Here is a 22,193-nt window from a genome sequence, read left to right as displayed (position 1 = left end):
TCAAAATTTAGTATACAGTGTAACTTCCGAATTCCGGAACTTCTGAAATCCGGAAACTTCTAAAAACCGAACAATTTTTTCGGTCCCGATTTTTTCCCTTCTATTTCCTATTAATATAATACTTCTGAATTCCGGAACTTCTAAATTCTGAATTCCGGACGATATTTTCGTAAAATTAGAGTCAAATCAATGCAATTTTACCTCCGAAAACCGGAAATATCCAAAGGTGTGAAATACATTGTAAATTGAGAATGTTTACCCTGCAGGAAGATTTAATCTCCCTATCGATTGTTTACTAATTAGCGGTGATCGTGTAATTTGACACGCGTTAAAATCACAAACTGTGAAATGGTATGTTTGAAGTGATGCGGTTAATCAAAGTAATTTACCGTGGTCAGTTAATTTGAAGTGTTTATTAGCGGATTAAATCACAATTAGTTGGGACAAGGTATGCATCAAACCTCTTTAGGGATTTTATTGCATTTGATGTAATAATTAATTAACTAGCATCGGACGATATGTAAGTTTATGCAATTAACAACATTTCTACAAACTGATAGAAATTCAAAAGCATTTGCAGGTGTAAGATAAAAATGTATTCTTTTCATTCACATCTTCATCTTGATTAAAAGACTATTATATATGATATTACAGTAATGGCCACATCTTCCTTGACATTTAGTGATATTAAGTGGCTTAGTCTTGTCCCCATTATCATAAACCTCTGAATTCCGGAAACCTCTGAAATCCGAACTTTTTGACAAGTCCCATGGGTGTTCGGTTTTCGGAAGTTACACTGTATATCAGTATGCAGTAAAAAAATGTTAGTATGTAGAAATTTAGTTATAGCTTCTGGTGTCCTTGGTGGAGTGGTGAAGGTCATTGACTTCAAACCACTTGCCCCTCAACACTGCAGTTTCGAATTCCTCCAGGGAGTTTAGATTCTTTTATGTGAGGAAGCCATACAACTAGTTTACTGAACATTGGGGTTTCTACTCAGGCTCCCATTCTTGTCTGAGATAATGCATGGAGGGGCATCTGATGTCTTCCACCATCAGTAAAGCTTGAACATTGTCATATGATCTTTACAGTGTTGTTGCAACATTAAACCCAACTTCCACCCCCCAAGATAAAATAGTTTTTAGTTTTAAATGTCATGCAGTTTAGTAGCCATATTAATCATTTTACTATTAGAAAGTTACTGAAATACCCTAGTCTTATTTTACTACATATGTATTCATGTCAAGAATCAAAGCTTATGCTTATTAGCCTTAGAAAGTCATAGCTTATTAAATAATTTCAGCCTTATTCTAAATTACTGTTATTGATTTTCAGCCTTAGACTCAGAGGGTATTTTTAGACGCACAGCCAATGCGTCCACATTGAAACAAGTGCAGCGAAGATTGAATGATGGAGAGACAATAGATTTCACTGAGTTTCACGATGTCACGACGGCTGCTGTGACGTTAAAAACATTCCTGAGAGAATTATCCGAACCAATATTGACATTTGAATTATATGAACCAATTATAAGGCTTCATGGTAAGTGTCTGTTTTACATGGTTACATGCACATTTGTAGCTAAACCTTTTCGCTCTCGTAATCTCGTAAACTGTGAATGGATTGTTCCATATTTAATGCATTACATTTTAATGGTACAAATTTAATAGGGCTGTTGGTGCCAAGCAAACAGCCTCTTTTCAAGCAGTCATTCTTAGTAGGGGCTCACCCCAACTAGTACACCATCCTCGTTAACTCTGCCTACTTTGTTTGGCCACTCCCCTTGGTATATTAGTCAGGACTTGGGCAGCTGGTTCAATTTCAAGATCTGCTCTTTTTTGCCATCCCAAGTCTTCAAATCTTCAGCTAATACCCTGTGCCTTCTCACTGATGTGCAGGCTCTGAGGGGAAGTGAGAAGACTGTGTAGTTTGATCTGGCTTCAAGTTTATAAACCTTTTTTTCTGACACCAGACTTAAATCTCTTGATTTTCATTGGTCAGTGTGCATTCTGACCAATCACAGAACATTTCTATATAACCTTGGAACCTGGCTTCATAAATTGGCAAATCATATTGCTTTTAGCATTTTGTATTTCTATGACTATACTGGCATGCGAGCAGTTCCCGTACAAAAATCATAGTTACTTAAACATTATTTTTTATTACGCTCACTCACCAAAATTTGAATGTTACACATCAATATTCAGCTCGTCACACAAATCATGGAAATTCCATCATGTTCTAAACATAGAATAACCCTTAGTTATGAGGCCTCATATGGGGTACCGAAATTATCCATTATTTTGTATGAAGAGAAGTAGTTCCCGTACATAAAATCTAACCCATTATAATTATACAATTTTATTATATCGGACCTATTTTTCATTTACAATTGTTGAACAGACCATTATCTAAAAGATAAATAGATGTAATTCAGGATATAGAGCGTAGACTAAACGCGGGTATCTATTACCCGGTACCGTTACCCCAACGCATTTACAAGCAATAGCATGCTTGTATGCATGATATTTTACGCATCAAAGCCATAAAATTATTATGCCCCCATTTCGAAGAAAAGGGGGTATATTGCTTTGCACTTGTCGGTCCGTCGGTCCGTCGGTCCGTAGACCAAATGGTTTCCGAGTGATAACTAAAGAACCCTTAGGCCTAGGAACTTCAAACTTGGTATGGTGATTGGTCATGACCAGTAGATGAACCCTATTGATTTTGGGGTCAAGGGGTCAAAGGTCAAGGTCACATTGACCTTGTAAGCAAAAACGGTTTCCGATCAATAACTAAAGAACTTTAAGGCCTAGGAACTTCAAACTTGGTACGGTGATTGGTCATGATCAGTAGATGACCCCTATTGATTTTGGGGTCAAGGGGTTAAAGGTCAAGGTCACATTGACCTTGTAAGCAAAAACGGTTTCCGATCAATAACTAAAGAACTTTAAGGCCTAGGAACTTCAAACTTGGTATGGTGATTGGTCATGATCAGTAGATAACCCCTATTGATTTTGGGGTCAAGGGGTCAAAGGTCAAGGTCACATTGACCTCTTGGGTAAAAACAGTTTCCGATAAATAACGAAAGAACCCTTAGGCCTAGGGACTTTAAACTTGATATGGTGATTGGTCATGATCAGTAGATGACCCCTATTGATTTTGGGGTCAATGGGTCAAAGGTCAAGGTCACATTGACCTCTTAGGTAAAAACGGTTTCCGATCAATAACTAAAGAACCCTTAGACCTAGAAACTTCAAACTTGGTATGGTGATTGGTCATGACCAGCAGATGACCCCTATTGATATTGGGGTTAAGGGGTCAAAGGGAAAGGTCACATTGACCTTGTAGGTAAAAATGCTTTCCGATCAATAACTTAAGAACCCTTAGGCCTAGGAACTTCAAACTTGGTATGGTGATTGGTCATGTCCAGCAGATGACCTATTGATTTTGGGGTCAAGGGGTCAAAGGTCAAGGTCACATTGACCTTGTAGGTAAAAACGGTTTCCGATCAATTAACTAAAAACGCTTAGGCCTAGGAACTTCAAACTTTGTATGATGATTGGTCGTGACCAGCAGATGACCCCTATTGAGTTTTGGGTCAAGGGGTCAAAGGTCAAGGTCACATTGACCTTGTAAGTAAAAACGGTTTCTGATCAATAACTTAAGAACGCTTAGGCCTAGGAACTTCAAACTTGGTATGGTGATTTGTCATGACCAGCAGATTACCCCTATTGATTATAGGATCAAGGGGTCAAAGGTCAAGGTCACATTGACATTGTAAGTAAAAACGGTTTCTGATCAATAACTAAAGAACCCTTCGGCCTAGGAACTTCAAACTTGGCATGGTGATTGGTCATGAGCAGCAGATGACCCCTATTGATTTTGGGGTCAAAGGTCAAGGTCACATTGACCTTGTATGTTAAAACGCTTTCTGATCAATAACTAAAGAACCCTTAGGCCTAGGAACTTCAAACTTGGTATGGTGATTGGTCATGACCAGCAGAGGACCTATTGATTTTGGGGTCAAGGGGTCAAAGGTTAAGGTCACATTGACCTTGTAGGTAAAAACAGTTTCTGATCAATTAACTAAAAACGCTTAGGCCTAGGAACTTCAAACTTTGTATGATGATTGGTCGTGACCAGCAGATGACCCCTATTGAGTTTTGGGTCAAGGGGTCAAAGGTTAAGGTCATGACCAGTAGATACTTGATAACCCTTATTAATTGTTTGATCACTGGGTCAGAAGTCATGCATAATAACCTTATCACATGACTAATTGGCTGCTGATAGGGGGCATACATGTTTTACAAACATATCTTGTTATATATAGTAATATTGGTCAACATTCTGATAATTAAACAAGTTTTCATCACATTGCCTACTTATTTGTAAACAGGTGGTATTAGTGGAAAACCCTTTAACAAGCCTCACGTGTAAGTATTTTTGCGCATGTGCGCAAGGACGGAATCCCCCAGAGAAAACAAGGTCACGTTTTGACGACGCACAGGTGAAAGTGATTTAAAATGAGACTTTATATACGTACTGCCGAACTGACACTTAGATTTTGTCTCGTTTATGTATCTGCTTGATTTGAAATGAATTTTTGAAGAATGCAAGTAAAAATCAAGCGTTTAAATGAAAAATACGGGTACTGCTTCTGTACGGGAACTGCTCGCATGCCAGTAGAGATGGTTTATTTGAATATTGAATTTTATATGGCTGTAGGTCAAGAGAAAGAAGAGCAGATTTTACAGGCAAAGAGAATGTTGACGGAAGAGTTACCAGAGGATAACTACACTGTACTGAAATATATCCTGGATCTTCTTTCAGAGGTATTTTCTTATTCCAATAGATCTACATCTTATAATGTGCTATATATATATCACAATTTCTGTGACATTATCCACGTAGTCTTTACTATTTGCAATTGACCAAACAGTGAGTTTTCAATGTTTGATTTTGTTTGGTTTTATAACTGATTTCCCCTTTAGTAGGTATCTTTATCAATAATAATGTAATACATGTTATATTGAAATTAACATAAGCTGTAAAATAATATGAGGTTCACAAATGTTAATTTTGGTTATTCTGCCATGTTGTTTGGAAGAAAACCAAACAATTTTGATTTGTGAAACTGCCGTCTTAAGTGCCGGACTTTTCCTATACCAGTACAAGGAAAGTGTGAAGTATCCCTATATCAAATATGATAAGAGTTTTAACTGATGCAGTCAAGTCTATACTAAATACCACCTTGAAATAGTGACAGTATCTGTAGCAAAAAAAATCACTTGAGTATACTGTTACATTCATTTTTTATTTCAGAGGGACGTCAGTGACCAAATGGTTAAAATGGTTTACTTTAAACCACTTGGCCTCCACTGCTGTGGGTTCAAATCCCAAAAGGGATTTTGGATTTTTCATTTGATGAAGCTATTCAGCTAGCTTATGAAATGTCTGTGGTTCTACTTAGATGCATGTTTGTGCCGGATATAATGCATGAAAGGGCACCTGAGGTCTTCCTCCACCAGAAAAGCAAGAAAAACGCCAAATGACCTATACTGTGTTGGTGCAACAAAACACCTGACCAAAAAAATAAAGACTTTTTTGTCATGTTTGAATGGTGTTTATAAGGCACACTCGTCAGAATGTTTTTGATACAAGCATAACAAACTGTGTCATGTGAAATAACAAATACTATTTATTCTATTATTTCAGGTCGCCGCCCATTCTGACAAGAATAAGATGACCACAACAAACTTAGCAATTTGTTTCGGACCAAACCTGATCTGGCCGAAGGGTCAGGCGTCGCTCAATACAATGGGACATGTTAATACATTTGCCCTTTTGCTGTTAGATAACTTTGATGAGTTATTTAATAGTGGAACGTCTTAGGGCAAAATGAAAAAAGAGAGTTTCATGGACCCAATTTAATGTTTTAAGATGGATTGTTTCACCTTTCGCAATATAAAACATTTCTGAGGAGAAGTGCTGTGTAAATAACATTATGTTATTTCTATATGGACCAATAATATCTATAATAAATTATGTATTATAAATTATCACAAATTGCATAGAATGGTGACACAGTTTTCCTGTACAGCACTACACAGTTGCAGAGATATTGTATGTGTGTTAAGGTCGAAAGTTATTTATAGATATTGGAAAATCTATATTGTGTTAGGATAGCTATTTATAGATATGGGAATTTCCACAGTTTGTGATTTCATTGATACATTAATGGTGATGGATAGGGGATTAACAAACATGTACAGGAGGTCGTTCAGGTGATAAGGCATTTGTGTAATGAAACATTCATATCTACTTGTACATATGTGTAAAGTCTATATTCTAACTTGTCTCGTTATTTTGTCACTATACACAAAGAAGTGGGAAGCCTTTCTGTATTTAGTATCTCTAAGCTGGTGTAGAAATGCTTTTTCACTTGTAAAAATTAGAAGGATATGGTATAATGATGCTTTTACAAGTCTCGATTTAAATATTCTATTTATCTAGTCAATATTTAAAGAAACAAATTATACAGAAATGAATTAAGGAAAAAACCTGTAGCCAATAATGTGATGTATTGACAAGTAAAGATGATTTTACTGTTTAGTTTTGATCAGTTACAAGTTGATTTCTACCATACTGAAAAATTATTAGATAACAAGTTTTCGCTATGATTTTACTTGAAAATTTTGAAATGTTATGAATTCAGCCCAAGTTTATGGATGAAAACTTGTATTGAAAATGTGATGGAAAAAAATGAATCTCTTTAAAAAAAAAATAATGTCAAAACTTTGGTATAATTATGCATAGAAATTGTCATTCATTAATTAAGGGATTAGAATCATTATTGAAAGAGGAGACATGTTCTATATACAATCATTGACAAAATGGCATTTAAACTTCCAAAACGAATGATTTTAATTTTTCATTTAACATACAGTCCAAATTTTAATAGTCATTAAAGAAATTATTTGAATACAAAAAAAGATTTATTGTATGTTTACTGTTCTGAAAAGAAATAATGATTTTTCATATACTGAACAAAAAAGAATTACTAATTTGTCATGTATTGAATAGACAAGAATTATTGATTTTTTGTGTACTATATAGGAAATATATGATGCAGATGGAGAATAAAGTTCAGGCACAGAAAAAGTATAGATAAATGCAAAGAACAGGAATTCAGTATACTTTTACCTTAAAGAAATTTGTTTTCGTTTGTTTATTATCAGATGAAAGTATTTGTATATGTGTAGTTTTTCAAGCAATGTTTATTTAAAGTTTTATTTTTCAACACACAAATAAAAGACAAAAAAAAAATAAAGAAATGAATCATTGAAGGTGTGGGCTAGGGTGTTTGTTAGAAGTCATTATCACTGTTATTTCACAAAATATTTGTATAAAAAACAAAACATTCAACACAAACAATTCTTTGGTGCTTGTTTGGTTATTTTTCATTGCTTTTTTGGAGATCATAATTACACAGGTCATTATTCAAAGTTTTTTCACTTAAGTTTTAAGAGTATAAGTAATCCAACAGAATCATGATCTTTTGCCAAACGATTCATTAATTATATCCATAGTTTTGTTCCACTTTTCGGGCCCCACTTTTCGGGTCATTGTAAAGGATTTTATGTTATCATAAAATTTTATCTCATGAACAAGTTTTTGCAAGCTTCCTGGATAGAAAAAAAAATTCACCAGCAGTAAATAACTGAAACAAGGTTGTTGCAAATATTTTCAGAAATTTTGAATATTTAAGTGTGCATATAGAAATTGTTAAGCAGAAAAATGGTTTTATTCAGTGAAAGATTACATGTTCAAAGAAGTCATAGAGTTTTCATAGATTAAAGTGCTAATTAGATTCTACTTTTGAGGAAATGAATTTATTTTTCACATTTTGTTTCGTTTTCCTAGTTGTTTATAATTTTAAATTGTGCTTAGATGTCAGATGTTGTAATGGTGTCCTTAAGCAAAACAAATATCTAAACAAAGGGAGGTTAATATGTTTCTTTTGTGAAACTTTTTTGTTTCAATACTAATAATCTGAGTTTTCTCCCTTTGCAGTATAATCACCATTTGTATTGATGAAAACTCAGATCTTTATAGAAATGATATTGAAAGAGAGAGAAAAATTTGCTCAAGTTTTTCATCACTCTCTTTTTATATACTATAATACTCAGCCAAAATGTAATATGTTTCTGTGGTAATTCTTTAGACTGTTAACTCTTAACTTGCTTGAACTTTTGATTAGCCCTTGTTGCAAGTACAGAGCCAGGCCAGTCTGCACAACCATGCAGTCTGGCCAGGCTCTGTAAATAATGGTAGCCTTTTTGTATTTTGATACTGAAATCTCTCAAATTTGGGATGGACTGTTCCAAATTTAAATCAGGGCAAAACCATTACACAAATTCAGCGGGTTAAGGTAATCTTTTGTGTGTCCATGTTTGTTAATTGTATTGGTATTTTGGAACTTTCAAAATATTATTGGAGAAAACTTGTTGTTCTTATAATCAAGGAAAGTTAATTCAATTGGAAAACGGAGGTTTATACTCAATTACAAATTTTTATCTTAAAACACAAATTGTTTGCAATGCTGTAGGAAAAAACGTACAGGCCTTATGCAAGATATTTTATTCTATGTGGCATTAGATTTGTTTTGTGCAAAACACTGTTTGTTGCGACTGTCACTTGTTGCTGTTGGGATCACAAGTTCAGAAACAATTTGTCAAAAAATGTGGTGGTTTCATGTTTGAAAATGTGGTGGTTTCATATTAGTGAGGAATTTTTTTTGGCTAAAATGCACATATACAAAAATATCACGTAAAAGCCATTATTATGATTTTCGGTTACTCATTTACTTTTATTATTATTCATATAATTGTTAATGTTAATACCTTGAGGATACTATGCTCGCCCTGTTGGTATATACATGTATAACAATTTTATGTAATTTTCATGTATACAATTTTTTGTAATGAAAGAAGCATTCCTGTGTATCACTGATTTGAACTTAAGGCTATTTTCCATTCTTTGTGTACATGTATTAAACTTGTATTTTGTTTTTTTGGTTCAATTGTAAGTTGACATTTTTTTGCCCATTTTTTCTTCTTTTTTTATCATTGTGTATAGAAATAATTGAATTTATTGAAATTATGTAAATTAAAAAAATTGGTGTAATTGAATTTATGTTAATATTGTAAGTTTATAATACACATATAGGGAAAAGGGCATTCATATATGACCTTTTGTGTAACTTTATTTATCATGTACTCTCTATGTATGACATATAAGTGTGTAAATACTCATACATATTTATTATTAGTATAGAGTATAGTATTATCTTTACTTAGGTTACTGTTATAAATGATAGCGAACTCTACATCTGGTGATATTGTGGTATACCACAATGATATTGTGTTATGTATGTCATGATGACATTAAATTTTTGGAAAGTCATAATGACCTTTCTGGTATGTCATAATGACCTTCATAATATGCCACAATGAACTTTCTGGTATGACATGATGACCGTTCTGGTATGCCATGATAACATTTATGGTATGCCATGATGACCTTTGTGGTATATTATGATGACCTTTCTGGTATATCATGTTGACCTTTCTGGTATGCCATGTTTACCTTTCTGGTATGCCATGATGACCTTTGTGGTATGCCATGATGACCTTTCTGGTATGCCATGATAACATTTATGGTATGCCATGATGACCTTTGTGGCATATCATGATGCCCTTTCTGGTATGCAATGTTGACCTTTCTGGTATGCCATGTTGATCTTTCTGGTATGCCATGATGACCTTTGTGGTATGCCATGATGACCTTTGTGGTATGCTACGATGACATTTGTGCAATACGACAGTGTTTATCTTAAATGATAATCATTCACATGTTTCTAATTTAAAAAAAAACAAATGCTACAGTTTCATCAGTTAGTTTCAAATTTTTACAAATGCTATAATTTCATTGGCCAGTTTCAAATTTTGACAGATGCTACAATTTTATTGGCCAGTTTCAAATTTTATGTTAAGGAAGTAACCAATCAGTGTCTCGACAATATTCAGCTGGATTTTATGGTATTTTAAGAAAGTCTGAAAGTAAGTAAAAAACATAAATAATAGATTAAGTGTCTTAAACTGTTGTATAAGCGATATCAGAAGATAGACATAAATCAATTGAAAAGTTCAAACTCTGACATCTTCTGTAAAGAATGAGCCTCAAACCTGTTGTTGTTGTTGTATTTCACAGTCATAAGAATGCTGAAGAGTGAATAATAAAGTGACGAAACATTTCAATAGATTATTAGATCTTTTTTTCTGGAAGCTGTTATAACCTGTCATGCTAAGGATATTTTACATACTTTGAGGGTTGACCACTGTTGTAAGTCCTTTATTTCATATAAGATACTGCAGTTTTGCAGTAAACCCTTAATATGTTATATCCTTATTTGATATATATCATGAAAATCTGTCTCAAGATACTTTTAATTGAACCATGACATTAAACATGTGAAAACCATGCTGTTTTAATATAGTAGTTGAAGTAAGATTTAAATTTGTAGATTGTAACTGTATGAGATATCATTTAACACAAAAACGTAAAGCCTTCGTTTCGATTTTTTTGAAGGCTTTTATTTTTGGCTAATTGTGTCATAGAAGTGTCTAAAATTACAAATTAAACATATAATAATTAGAGACCAAATACATATGTATATATCAAATTTGTTTTGTTTTGGGTTGTAAAATTTTGTCTTTTGAAAATAACTTGTGGTGTCTTCATGTTTAGATTATGATAAAAAAATATAAATGTTAAAATCTCTCAGGGCAGATATGATTATCGTTTTATTTTTCGTCAAAATATGTAAGAATTTTTAGCATAAAATTTACTTGAAATTTTTATCCTCAATTCATAAAAGCAGCTAAATTTGCTTATGGAATAATTTTTATTTCTTAATAAATAAACAGGTATGTTGTAATTTTTATGCCCCCATTTCGAAGAAAAGGGGGTATATTGCTTTGCACTTGTCGGTCCGTCGGTCCGTCGACCAAATGGTTTCCGAGTGATTACTACAGAACCCTTAGGCCTAGGAACTTCAAACTTGGTATGGTGATTGGTCATGACAAGTAGATGACCCCTATTGATTTTGGGGTCAAGGGGTCAAAGGTCAAGGTCACATTGACCTTGTAAGCAAAAACGGTTTCCGATCAATAACTAAAGAACCTTAAGGCCTAGGAACTTCAAACTTGGTATGGTGATTTGTCATGATCAGTAGATGACCCCTATTGATTTTGGGGTCAAGGGGTCAAAGGTCAAGGTCACATTGACCTTGTAAGCAAAAACGGTTTCCGATCAATAACAAAAGAACCCTTAGGCCTAGGAACTTCAAACTTGGTATGGTGATTGGTTATGACCAGGAGATGACCCCTATTGATTTTGGGGTTAAGTGGTCAAAGGTCAAGGTCACATTGACCTTGTAGGTAAAAACGGTTTCCGATCAATAACGAAAGAACCCTTAGGCCTAGGGACTTCAAACTTGATATGGTGATTGGTCATGATCAGTAGATGACCCCTATTAATTTTGGGGTCAAGGGGTCAAAGGTCAAGGTCACATTGACCTTGTAGGTAAAAACGGTTTCCGATCAATAACGAAAGAACCCTTAGGCCTAGGGACTTCAAACTTGATATGGTGATTGGTCATGATCAGTAGATGACCCCTATTGATTTTGGGGTCAAGGGGTCAAAGGTCAAGGTCACATTGACCTCTTAGGTAAAAACAGTTTCCGATCAATAACTAAAGAACCCTTAGGCCTAGGAACTTCAAACTTTGTATGATGATAGGTCTTGACCAGCAGATGACCCCTATTGAGTTTTGGGTCAAGGGGTCAAAGGTCAAGGTCATGACCAGTAGATACTTGATAACCCTTATTAATTGTTTGATCACTGGGTCAGAAGTCATGCATAATTACCTTATCACATGAATAATTGGCTGCTGATAGGGGGCATACATGTTTTACAAACATATCTTGTTTATTTATTATTGCAAAGTATAGTAAATTATTTAGAAAACTTTGCTTAAAAGCTCTGAAGCCAAATGTAATATAATGTAACAGTGGATAATAGCAACAATTAAGCTGTAAATTAACGCCCCCTGCATTTTATTTTCATTTTTCACCAAATTTCACGGACTCAAATTTCACACATACTTCAGAAGTGAGACTGCACTTTAAATAGATTCAGGAAGTGAGAAATTTCTTTTAATAGATACTGAAACTTAAAATCTTTTTTTATTTATAAATTTCGGGAAAACTTTAATTTGGATAAACTTGGACAACATCACAGTACATTTACATGTATTTGTGAGCATCTTAATCCTTTTAAGCAGAAGCGTCGATAAATTCTTGAGTAAAAATAAAGTACTAAGGTTTTGTTTGTTTTTTTCTCTTGAAGGATTATTTGTAATTACATAGTAAATAGTACATGTACTACAATTTTTTATACATATATTTTTAATGATGGTATTGGGTCATCTCTCAAAAATATATTTTAATTATGTGTACTAGTTTTGATTGTGCCACAAGTCATGTAGACAGATTCACAAATCGTCACCTTAGTGCAGTAATAGGTCAAGTCCTTCTAAATTTAAAGCAGCACGCCTCCAGATTCATGTTTATTTTCATGAAAATTTTGGAAATGTATTTAAAAGTAAAATATTGTGAGGTGAACAAAAAAAGTAATTTGCATATTGCAATCGGCACTTACAATCCAAGAAAATTACCAAAAAGTGGTCCACATATGCAAAAACAGCCCATACTGCGTTAGTAATGCAGTATAAATAAGGTGATTAAATACTGCAAAATCAGTCTTAAACCGCACATAACATGTAAAATATAACTTGGATCTTCAAAATTTTTACCTTTCTTAAAATTTTAGTACATTTTTCTAAATATTGATTTTCTTGAAATATTTTGGCTCATCTGGAGGCGTGCACCTTTAATAGGAGTTAACCAGATATTGCACAAATAGAGGGGATGAAAGGATCAGTATTTGAGGGAAAGAAAACTAGTCACCTTTTTTGAAGTATAAAGTTAACAAGCTGCTGTTAATATATTTCCTGGTTAGTAAAGTTTATTTTTTCTTATTCATCATCATACTTTATTGTTTATTTCCTTAATTTGAAGAAGAGAAAATGAAAGTATGATCAGTTATGAACTTTTTGCTTTATGTTTTAATAAGTTAACCCTTATCTAAAATGCTAAAATTTACATTTTTGAAGAGTGTCTTTGACACAAGTATAGAGCCAAACCAGCCTGCACATCTTTGCCGACGAACTTCAGGTTTCTTTTTCATCTTGATATACCCAAAACTGATAATGGAATGTTCCAAAAATGGAAGTTGGACACACCCATTTATGAAAATCAGCAGGATTTAAGGAAAATTTTATCCAATAGAAATGTGTATTGTTGTTATTGTTAACCTCCAACTATTTTTGTTACCACTTGAAAATAAAAAAAAATATATAAAACCTCAATTGTTGTTGTTGTTGTTATTGTTAAGATTCTTCGGTTGATGCGTGGGAAACATTGAAAGCAGGTTGTATAAATTTGTTTTTGTATTCGTATTTAGTACTAGAATGTTTTTGTATGGTATAAAGTTTGGTTAAAGTTTGGTAAATAAAAAGGTGTAATATTTGAAAGGTAAGTTTTTAATATAAAATATTACGTTTCAAGATAACATATACATTGTGTATTTTCGCATAAATTATCAAAGTTGTTATAAATTGAATGGTATGATAACCAATACATACTACTGGAAACAGTGGATACAAGGTGATACAAATACCTGTTTTTTATAAAATGAATAGTGTTGGTGGTCATATAAACCAAAACGAGTTTCAGGGTATAGCATTATAAACTTCAGTACTCACAGGATTCTAAGGAAAACTACTAGAATCAAGTTGTTTTTATTAAAACTTCAAGAATTTTGAAAGGAAGTGATTTTTAATATTTCTTGAAACCAAAAGTTGATTCAATGAAAGAGTAGGGTTTGAAAGGGAAATCAGTTGATGCAATGAACTAATAGGTTATGAAAGGGAAACTGATAGGAGTCTCAATAAAGTTGTAACTTTAGACAGGGGAACCAACAGAATACTAAATGAAGTTAAAGGTTTTGATAAGGTCTTTGACTTCAAACCACTTGCCCCTCACCGCTGTGGGTTCGAATCCCAAAATGGACCTTGGATACTTTCAGGTAAGGAAGCTATCCAACACGCTTACGGAACATTATTTCAGGCACAAACGGGCACCTGAGGTCTTCCTCCACCAGTAAAGCTGGAACGTCACCATATGACCTATACTTTGTCAGTGTAACATAAAACCCAATCAAACAGATGAAGGTTTGGAAAGGGAAATAGAATGGAGACTCGATGAAGAAATAGCTTATGTAAAGAAATAAACAGAAGTCTCAATGAAAAAATAGGTTTGGAAAGGGAAATTAAAAGGGGACTCAATTGGAAAGAAATGTCGAATCAGTGAAGTAATCAATTTGGAAAGAGAAATCAATAGGAGACTCAATGAAGTAGATTTAGAAAGGTAAAATGATAAGAAACGCATTGCAGTTATAGGGCTGAAGGGAATTCGAAAAGAAACGCATTGCATTTATAGGGTTGGAAAGGGAATTCGATAAGAAATGCGCATTGCAGTTATAGGGTTGGAAAGGGAATTCTAAAAGAAAAGCATTGCAGTCATAGGGATGGAAAGAAAATTCGATAAGAAACTCATTGCAGTTATAGTGTTGGAAAGGAATTCGGAAAGAAATGCATTGCAGTTATAAGATTGGAAAGAGAATTCGATAAGAAATTCATTGCGGTCATAGGATTGGGAATTCGAGAAGAAACTTATTGCAGTTATATAGGTCTGGAAAGGGAATTCGATAAGAAACTCATTGCAGTTATAGTGTTGGAAAGGAATTCGATAAAAAAAAAACTCATTGCAGTTATAGGGTTGGAAAGGGAATTCGATAAGAAACTCATTGCAGTTAAATGGTTGGAAAGGGAATTCGATAAGAAACTCATTGCAGTTATAGGGTTGGAAAGAGAATTTGATAAGAAACTCATTGCAGTTATTGGTTTGGAATGGGAAATCGATAGGAGACTTAATGATGTTATAGATTTGGAAAAAATATCGATAGGAGACTCGGTGAAGTTGTAGATATAGACAAAAATATTAATAGGGCATTTGTCAGCCGAAAGCAAACTTTCCCGTGTGCTGGAAAACAAGGCACTGTTTTGCTTTTCATTGCATCACAAATATACCAATATCCCTCAATTCATATATTCATTTATAAATGAAATTTTATGGCATTTAGATATTTATGAATTCTTTACTGTATATCGAAAGCACATTTTCTGATTGATATTTAGATCTTACCGAGACAATCAAAATGTCAATGCTAAAGAGAGGTGAAGTACACCGAACTGCTGTAGAGGGATTTAAAGAGGTAAGACAAGCTGTATATGGCTAGTGTCACCGTGTATATCCAGTATAGCCGGAATGTGAAAATAACGCAGGATTTGTGCAATAAGTAACGCAGAATTGTGCAATAAATGGCGGATACCTGACAGGATTTCCAACGCGGTTAGTAAACTGGCCAATATATTTTTTTATCTAACCGAACAGAAAAAAAAAACAATAGCCGCATACGGCTGCGAAGACATAACTCTTCTTCCCTAATCAAGATTATTTGCACGCCATTTTTTAAACAATTCTGCGTTACTTATTGCACGAATCGTGCGTTATTTTCACATTCCAGCGTTACTGAATATACACGGTGAGTGTGTTATCTATATGAAATAACAAAAAGTACAATCATAACTTTCGAAGAAATGTCCCGCTCTCGTCGGCGTTGGTAAACCTTTCCGTTCAGGGCTATTTTTTTCTCGGAAATGCTTTTCATTTCAATCTTGGTATATATTTTTCTTGTCGTAAAAGAATGCCATCTCAAAAAAGGCAGATAATCTTAAAGTTAACTTTTTAAAGTTAAGCCTCTTTTTCAACTAAGATTTTTTAGCCCTGGTGAACCTTTTTGTTAACGTCCATTTTTCGGGAAACATCAAAGTTATTCACTTTTAACTTGATATACATGTTCACTTTCAAAATATGACATCATTTCAGCTCATTTTGGAGCGTCGGACATCTCAAATCTAATCAGAGGCATTTGGTTACGGCTCATTTTTCTGTTAAAAAACTTTTGATTTTCTAAAAGAGTTTGTCACTAAAAGGTTTTATATAAATATTTGTTAAATAATTATGTATATATTTTAACATTATACAGGGGACTGTTTATGAAAAGTATAGACCGGAATATACGGACGAGTTTGTTTCACATGTTATAGAGAATCTCTACACCGAACGACACGGTAATATATTTTCATACAGGTCGTGATTTGTCTCTAATGAACGGAGTCTACGATATTCACTTATTTGATTTCGGTTTAATTGCTCTCGGCGTATTTTACACTTCAAAATGATTTTAAGTGATCAGGCATTGTTTGCATACGTTTTATGAAATCGACTTTTCACATGAAGTTTAAAACAATTTACTCAAAACAAATCACTTGCTAAAGACCCATCAAAGTCTTTCTAAAAAAACTAATATAAGTTCTTTCAGAATAGACCTACACGTACATTCCTAAAACAAAACTGGTTTTGACTCAGTTATTAAGCTAGCAAAATCAAATGACATCTTTTGCTTGTTGAGGAAGACCTCACTTACCCCCTCAATATGGAACCTTAGTATTATACAAGCTAGGATAAAAACATCTTTACCACAAAGCATAGCTTCTAAACAAGCTGAAAGGTTCAAAACAAAGAATTATACACGCATGTTCCTGGTGATATTGAAACAATAAGCGGTGGCAGCTGACTTATTGGTCATAGACATCATATGCAAACATGAAAAGTCTGGGAGAAAGCAATACTTTTTTGAATTTCTGGGATTACTAAGGCCTACATTAATCTAATAGGAATGAAAATGTATGACGCTTGGTCATCTCTAGGTAAAACAAGCAAACTGTTTAACATGTCTGCCAGCATTTTTGTTGCATGTATTGTTGTTTTATCGTTTTAATCTCAAATGATTGTTGTCATTTTGTAGATACGGATTACGATATTCTAGAGCTGGGAGCAGGTACTGGCAAGTTCACAAGAAAAATACTGGATAAGTTAACAAATGTAAGTACAATGTATTCATACTGACCTGAGTTTTATTTATTCGTTTCCAAATAGTTCGTAATCCAGATGTGTATGATTGGGTCGGAGTAAAATTAAAAAAAAAATAAAAAAAGCAAACAGTAAACATTTAGATTTGTATCGCAATAAAGCAATATTGATAAATTTATGCTTTATTCTATCTAAAATTATAATTATAATTTAAACAATTGCGTTTACTTGTATCACCATAATCTTTATAGAGACGGTTTCTACTTGTAGCTGTGAGTAGATTGTTCAACTTTACAGTGCCGTCACTGTAATATCAAACTTTACAGTGCCTTCACTGAAATATCAAACTTGACAGTGCCGTCACTGAAATATCAAACTTTACAGTGCCGTCACTGAAATATCAAACTTTACAGTGCCGTCACTGAAATATCAAACTTTACAGTGCCTTCACTGAAATATCAAACTTTACAGTGCCTTCACTGTAATATCAAACTTTACATATCCTTCACTGAAATATCCAACTTTACAGTGCCTTCACTGTAATATCCAACTTTACAGTGCCTTCACTGAAATATCAAACTTTACAGTGACTTCACTGAAATATCCAACTTTACAATGCCTTCACTGTAATATCAAACTTTACAGTGACTTCACTGAAATATCAAACTTTACAGAGCCTTCACTGTAATATCAAACTTTACAGTGCCTTCACTGTAATATCCAACTTTACAGTGCGTTCCCTGTAATATCAAATTCGATCAGCTCATACCGATTGCGGACTGACCAATTGGTAGGCTGTTTTGTAAATACTAAGCGTGAAACTAGTTAGCTACATTGCCAAGCCGGGCATTCCTAGGCATTACCAAGCCGGGTGTTCCTTGGCATTGCTCAGCCGGGTGTTCTTGGCATTACGGTACCCAGCCGAGGACCGACCCCAAAATGTTAAATGTTTTTACCTGCCTAAGTAACGCATCGCTAAGATAATGCATGACATGGCCTGTTTAATTTCAAGTTCAATTTTTAATTTGTTTTCTCTCAATAATGTTTTACTTTTTCACTTTAGTTTCAGCTTCAGCGTTATTTAGCAACGGATCCCCTGGAAGATTTCCTATCAGTTCTTAGACAACAGACACCTGAACTGACAACCAGTGTGTGCTCGGCTTCGAGCATACCATTGCCGTCATGTTCTATACAGGTATTGAGAGTATTGGACAGTTTTGTTATATTACAAAAAATGCTACTTATATTATACGGCTTTATAATACAATATATATAATATGGCATTTTATATTTTTTTTATTGAGGTTTTTTATTGCCCCGTTACATGCCGGAAATCTATCATTGTTTTGAAAGACATCTGACAACTTAAAACATGCCATGCAATGGTGAGACCTTGATGATTCATAGCTATATATGTTTTATCCTGGGTGCATATTATGAAGAAGGATATTCTCATAAGATTTTTTGAACATTTGAATAAGAGATTAAAATCACATCGTTACTGGCAATGTCTTATAGCGACTTTCAAGCTTTAACGGTCCTAGGCACAGACACTTGGGGTGTAAACCTCCATGCGCCTTTAAAATCCAAATTTGACATGATTTTTTTCAAAACTGCGTACATTAGGTTTAATTGATACACATGATAGGTGTATGTGCTGGGATTGAGTAATTTACAATTTATTCGGATTTTACGGTGGTTTTGGAGCTCTAAATCCCAAGTGTTCGTGTAAAAATAAACTAATGCAGTTTCACTTAAGGATGCCAATATACAGTAATTATATTACTGGATAAAAATATTACTAAAAAAATACGTCAAGGGTGAAATTAAAGAGCATCATGTTGAATTTTTAACTTCCCTAGTTTCATTAACACTTTATAAAACTTGCTACAATCTCTTCTTTCAGAATGTAATTTGCGCTCAGTGTTTTCACTGGTTTGCCACAGGTGAAAGTATTTCAGAAATTGCAAGAGTTTTAGTTCCGAGAGGGAGACTAAGTACATTGTTATAGATATTTCAAATTCATCTGAAAAACTTATTTTATCTTCGGTCTTTTAAGATGAAAATAATGTTAAAATTGTCTGTTCTTTCTCACAAACGGGTCACTAACAAAATACCATTCGGGACACCTTGCTGATTAGTTATTACTATAACGAAAAGTGCCGAAATGTTGCAATTGTAAATACATGTAATTGTCATAAATATCTAGAAATAATGTTGAAGGCATATGTAACATAATGTTGAAGGCATATGTAACTGTTCGAGCCATTATAGTAACTTAATGCATGTATAAGTCAAAATTTATTTATGATACTTTCCAGTGTTAATTGCGCTATCATTATTAATATTTCATGCATTTATTAATGTTACCACATAAAATCTCAGTTTCACATTTCAAAATACAACCTTTAGTATATATAAAAGAAAGCCGGTAGCTCTACTTCGAAATATTTCCACGAAGCACTAAACATGTATTTCATTGCCTGTATACTTTTACTCATATTTTATATTAAGTTTTTAAAATTATTGTTTATTTCCTTTTCAAGTTTTAGTCTGGCTTACCAGAGATTTTGAAATTGGATGGGTGAGAAAAATGGAAGAAGTACTGACGTTATACTACGACGGTACGCCACGTAAAATAATGGGCGTTTGGAAGAAAGCATTTGAAAATTGTCCAACATTTAGATGTGTAGAGCATATAGACAGCGTGGGGAGTAACGTGATGAAGGTTATTGTCAAATTATATAAATGTCCGTCTGTCTGTCTGTTTTTTCGTTTCGGTGATTCAGAAATATTATACATGTATGTTCAGTGCATCTTTTATTATCAAAAAAGTATACGTGTATGTAGCTTTATAAGTGATCTGCCCCAAAGTTAAGCACTGGCACTATAAGCTAGTTCGTTTCGCTTTCAGTATTTTGTCCAATAAAATTTTTGATTCATGTCATCTAACCCAAACTTGTATCATACTCGCGCTAACACGATTTCAACCACTTAGTAGATTAGTTTTTGTATTCTAGTCAGTAGATGTTTCATTAAAGGGACTCCACTGAGGTTTAAAGCCTAAAAACATAACATTTGAATTTCTTACATAAATGAGCTGGGACACTTTAAACAGAAATAAATGCAACGATAGTTAAGAAATATACTTTGAAATGAATTGAAAATCGTATTTTTATGCTTATCTTAGCCCGATTTGAGTAAAAAGTGTTTAAACACTTTTAATTTTGGGTCATTTTTTTACAATTTCAATAATTAATCTGGAAAAACAAAGTGCGCAAATGATCTGAAATTTTGCACAAAGATTAGTGGTCTAAACCTACATCAAATGCTACATTTATCTGGAAAAAAAATATTTTCAGTCCCATCATGTCAAAAAACCTCAGTGGAGTCCCTTTAAGTCTGCCTCATTAATGTTGACCAACAATCACTAATCTATGCATTAATCAAAGCACCCCTAAACATCTGAGGATTGAACATGACTTGATAACAGCTAAAAGATGAGACCCACAGTAGTGTTATTATTTATTTATAAAATATCAATATTTTTATATCCCCCACAGGGTAACAAGAACTTCATGTTGAACCACTTCATGTCGATTAGCGTAATAGTTCGACTTGACATAGAAGAGAAACTGAAAGCTGAGCGAAAATTTCGTGCTGTTTTGGATGTTCATTTCACTGACGACGAAATTATATATCTGCCTTTGAAATCCGAGTATTTCTGCGTTGAAAAAGTCTAAAGATTCCTGTTGTACATATAGTATATCGCGAATAAAGAACTGGAGAAATGACATCTAGTACATGTACCACGTGTAACAAAGCAGTGAACAGAATACAAGATATCAAAGGACTTATGTTATTTCATTGGTCCATTCTCTGTGTAATTAACTTGTGTTTATTTAAATTTGAAACTGATCATTATCATTTACTTAAATTATTTATTTTAAATAAAGTGTCTCAATGTGAGAAGCTAAACTTGAGAAGTAAACAGTATAGATTCTTGTCAGGCTTCACAATGCCATTGGCATTCTCACCATTCTGTAGATACGGTTGGTTGCTTTTTATACCATATGTAAGTCGTCTTAGCACTGAACTTTATCAGTTCTTCCTGTATACTTCGGAAAAGAGGCGTTTCGGAGCTATATATTGTTATTGTTAAAACTTGCAATATTCTGTAAAAAAAATATATCAGCATATAAGTAACTGATAACTAAGCTTATTTTCATAGTTTGTAACTTTTTGATTTATATTTGCCATGTAGTACATTAGTAGTATTTCGTGGATATCTCTTTATAATATTTCATATTATATGTATATTATTGTATATGTTATATGTATATTATTGTATATGTGACTGATGCCTCTAAGAGGCCCAGCATTTTCAATAAACTGTTCAAACTGTTATAACAGCCTTATATCGTCTTGGACAATAAAAACTTTACAGTTAAAAAAGTATTAAAATCTGGTCTCGGATCTAAATTTTATAAAGTTTTAGCCATGTCGAAAAAACTTGTAGTGAAGGACCTTCGTTTTCCAGCCTTTTATTTGTGACGTAGGACAAACGAGTAACTTCAGTAGTATAAAGGAACTTTAAATTGGGCCTTGTAATTATTTGTTGTATCAGTATGATTACAGAAGCCTATAACTAGGACACAAAACAGTTTAGATAGTTCCAAATAAACACAATGCATATATATATAAAAGTCCTGCCTTTGGTGACAAACAAAAATATACAAAATTCCGGCCACGAATCTCCAGAGTGCGACCAAAAACCTTGTTTGCAGATTTTTCCTGTACTGTATCATTTATACTTCAAGTAATAAGGTTTATACGCTTATTGCTAAGACACGGATTTATATTATAGTAATTATGATCCGTGCTCAAGAGCGATATTTGCTGGTAAAAACTCCATCAAATTTGTCGAAATTCGGGCCCTAACCAGAGTAT

At 33.6% G+C, this 22,193-nt stretch overlaps 2 protein-coding genes across 9 annotated transcripts in view; both read left to right on the top strand.

Moving 5' to 3' along the window:
- The window catches only part of LOC132716208 (rho GTPase-activating protein 8-like), a 49,472-nt gene extending 43,213 nt beyond the window's left edge, over positions 1-6,259 (top strand). For all 6 annotated transcript variants that reach the window (XM_060699421.1, XM_060699417.1, XM_060699420.1 and 3 more), the window contains 3 exons: positions 1,336-1,542; positions 4,729-4,835; positions 5,719-6,259. In XM_060699421.1, coding sequence (XP_060555404.1) covers positions 1,336-1,542; positions 4,729-4,835; positions 5,719-5,895 — 491 coding nt within the window. In that variant the 3' untranslated portion in view covers positions 5,896-6,259. The remainder of the gene's footprint in view (positions 1-1,335; positions 1,543-4,728; positions 4,836-5,718) is intronic.
- A 5,765-nt stretch (positions 6,260-12,024) lies between these two features.
- Positions 12,025-21,660, top strand: LOC132716209 (uncharacterized). 3 transcript variants are annotated; one of them, XM_060699424.1, is made up of 8 exons: positions 12,025-13,141; positions 15,446-15,522; positions 16,357-16,441; positions 17,179-17,255; positions 18,307-18,438; positions 19,150-19,240; positions 19,790-19,971; positions 20,807-21,660. In XM_060699424.1, exons 2-8 carry the CDS (start codon positions 15,466-15,468, stop codon positions 20,984-20,986), a joined length of 804 nt encoding a protein of 267 aa, XP_060555407.1. In that variant the 5' UTR covers positions 12,025-13,141; positions 15,446-15,465; the 3' UTR covers positions 20,987-21,660. The 3 variants fall into 3 exon arrangements, with proteins under 3 accessions (XP_060555407.1, XP_060555406.1, XP_060555405.1); XM_060699423.1 differs by having other exon boundaries at positions 12,025-13,617; XM_060699422.1 differs by having other exon boundaries at positions 12,025-13,721.
- Positions 21,661-22,193: the final 533 nt, after the last annotated feature.

Source organism: Ruditapes philippinarum, unplaced genomic scaffold (genome assembly GCF_026571515.1).
Source record: "Ruditapes philippinarum isolate M1 unplaced genomic scaffold, ASM2657151v2 ctg863_1_1_1_1, whole genome shotgun sequence".
Taxonomy (NCBI): Eukaryota; Metazoa; Mollusca; class Bivalvia; order Venerida; family Veneridae; genus Ruditapes; species Ruditapes philippinarum.
This window is presented reverse-complemented; position numbering and strand designations above follow the sequence as displayed.

What these genes read in the sequence shown, in the direction of transcription:
- LOC132716209 (XM_060699424.1), top strand. Translation starts at nt 15,466, where the DNA reads ATGTCAATGCTAAAGAGAGGTGAAGTACACCGAACTGCTGTAGAGGGA. An exon ending in TCTCTACACCGAACGACACG is followed by an intron (nt 16,442 to 17,178) that starts GTAATATATTTT and finishes GTCATTTTGTAG; the next exon opens with ATACGGATTACGATATTCTA. An exon ending in TGGGGAGTAACGTGATGAAG is followed by an intron (nt 19,972 to 20,806) that starts GTTATTGTCAAA and finishes TATCCCCCACAG; the next exon opens with GGTAACAAGAACTTCATGTT.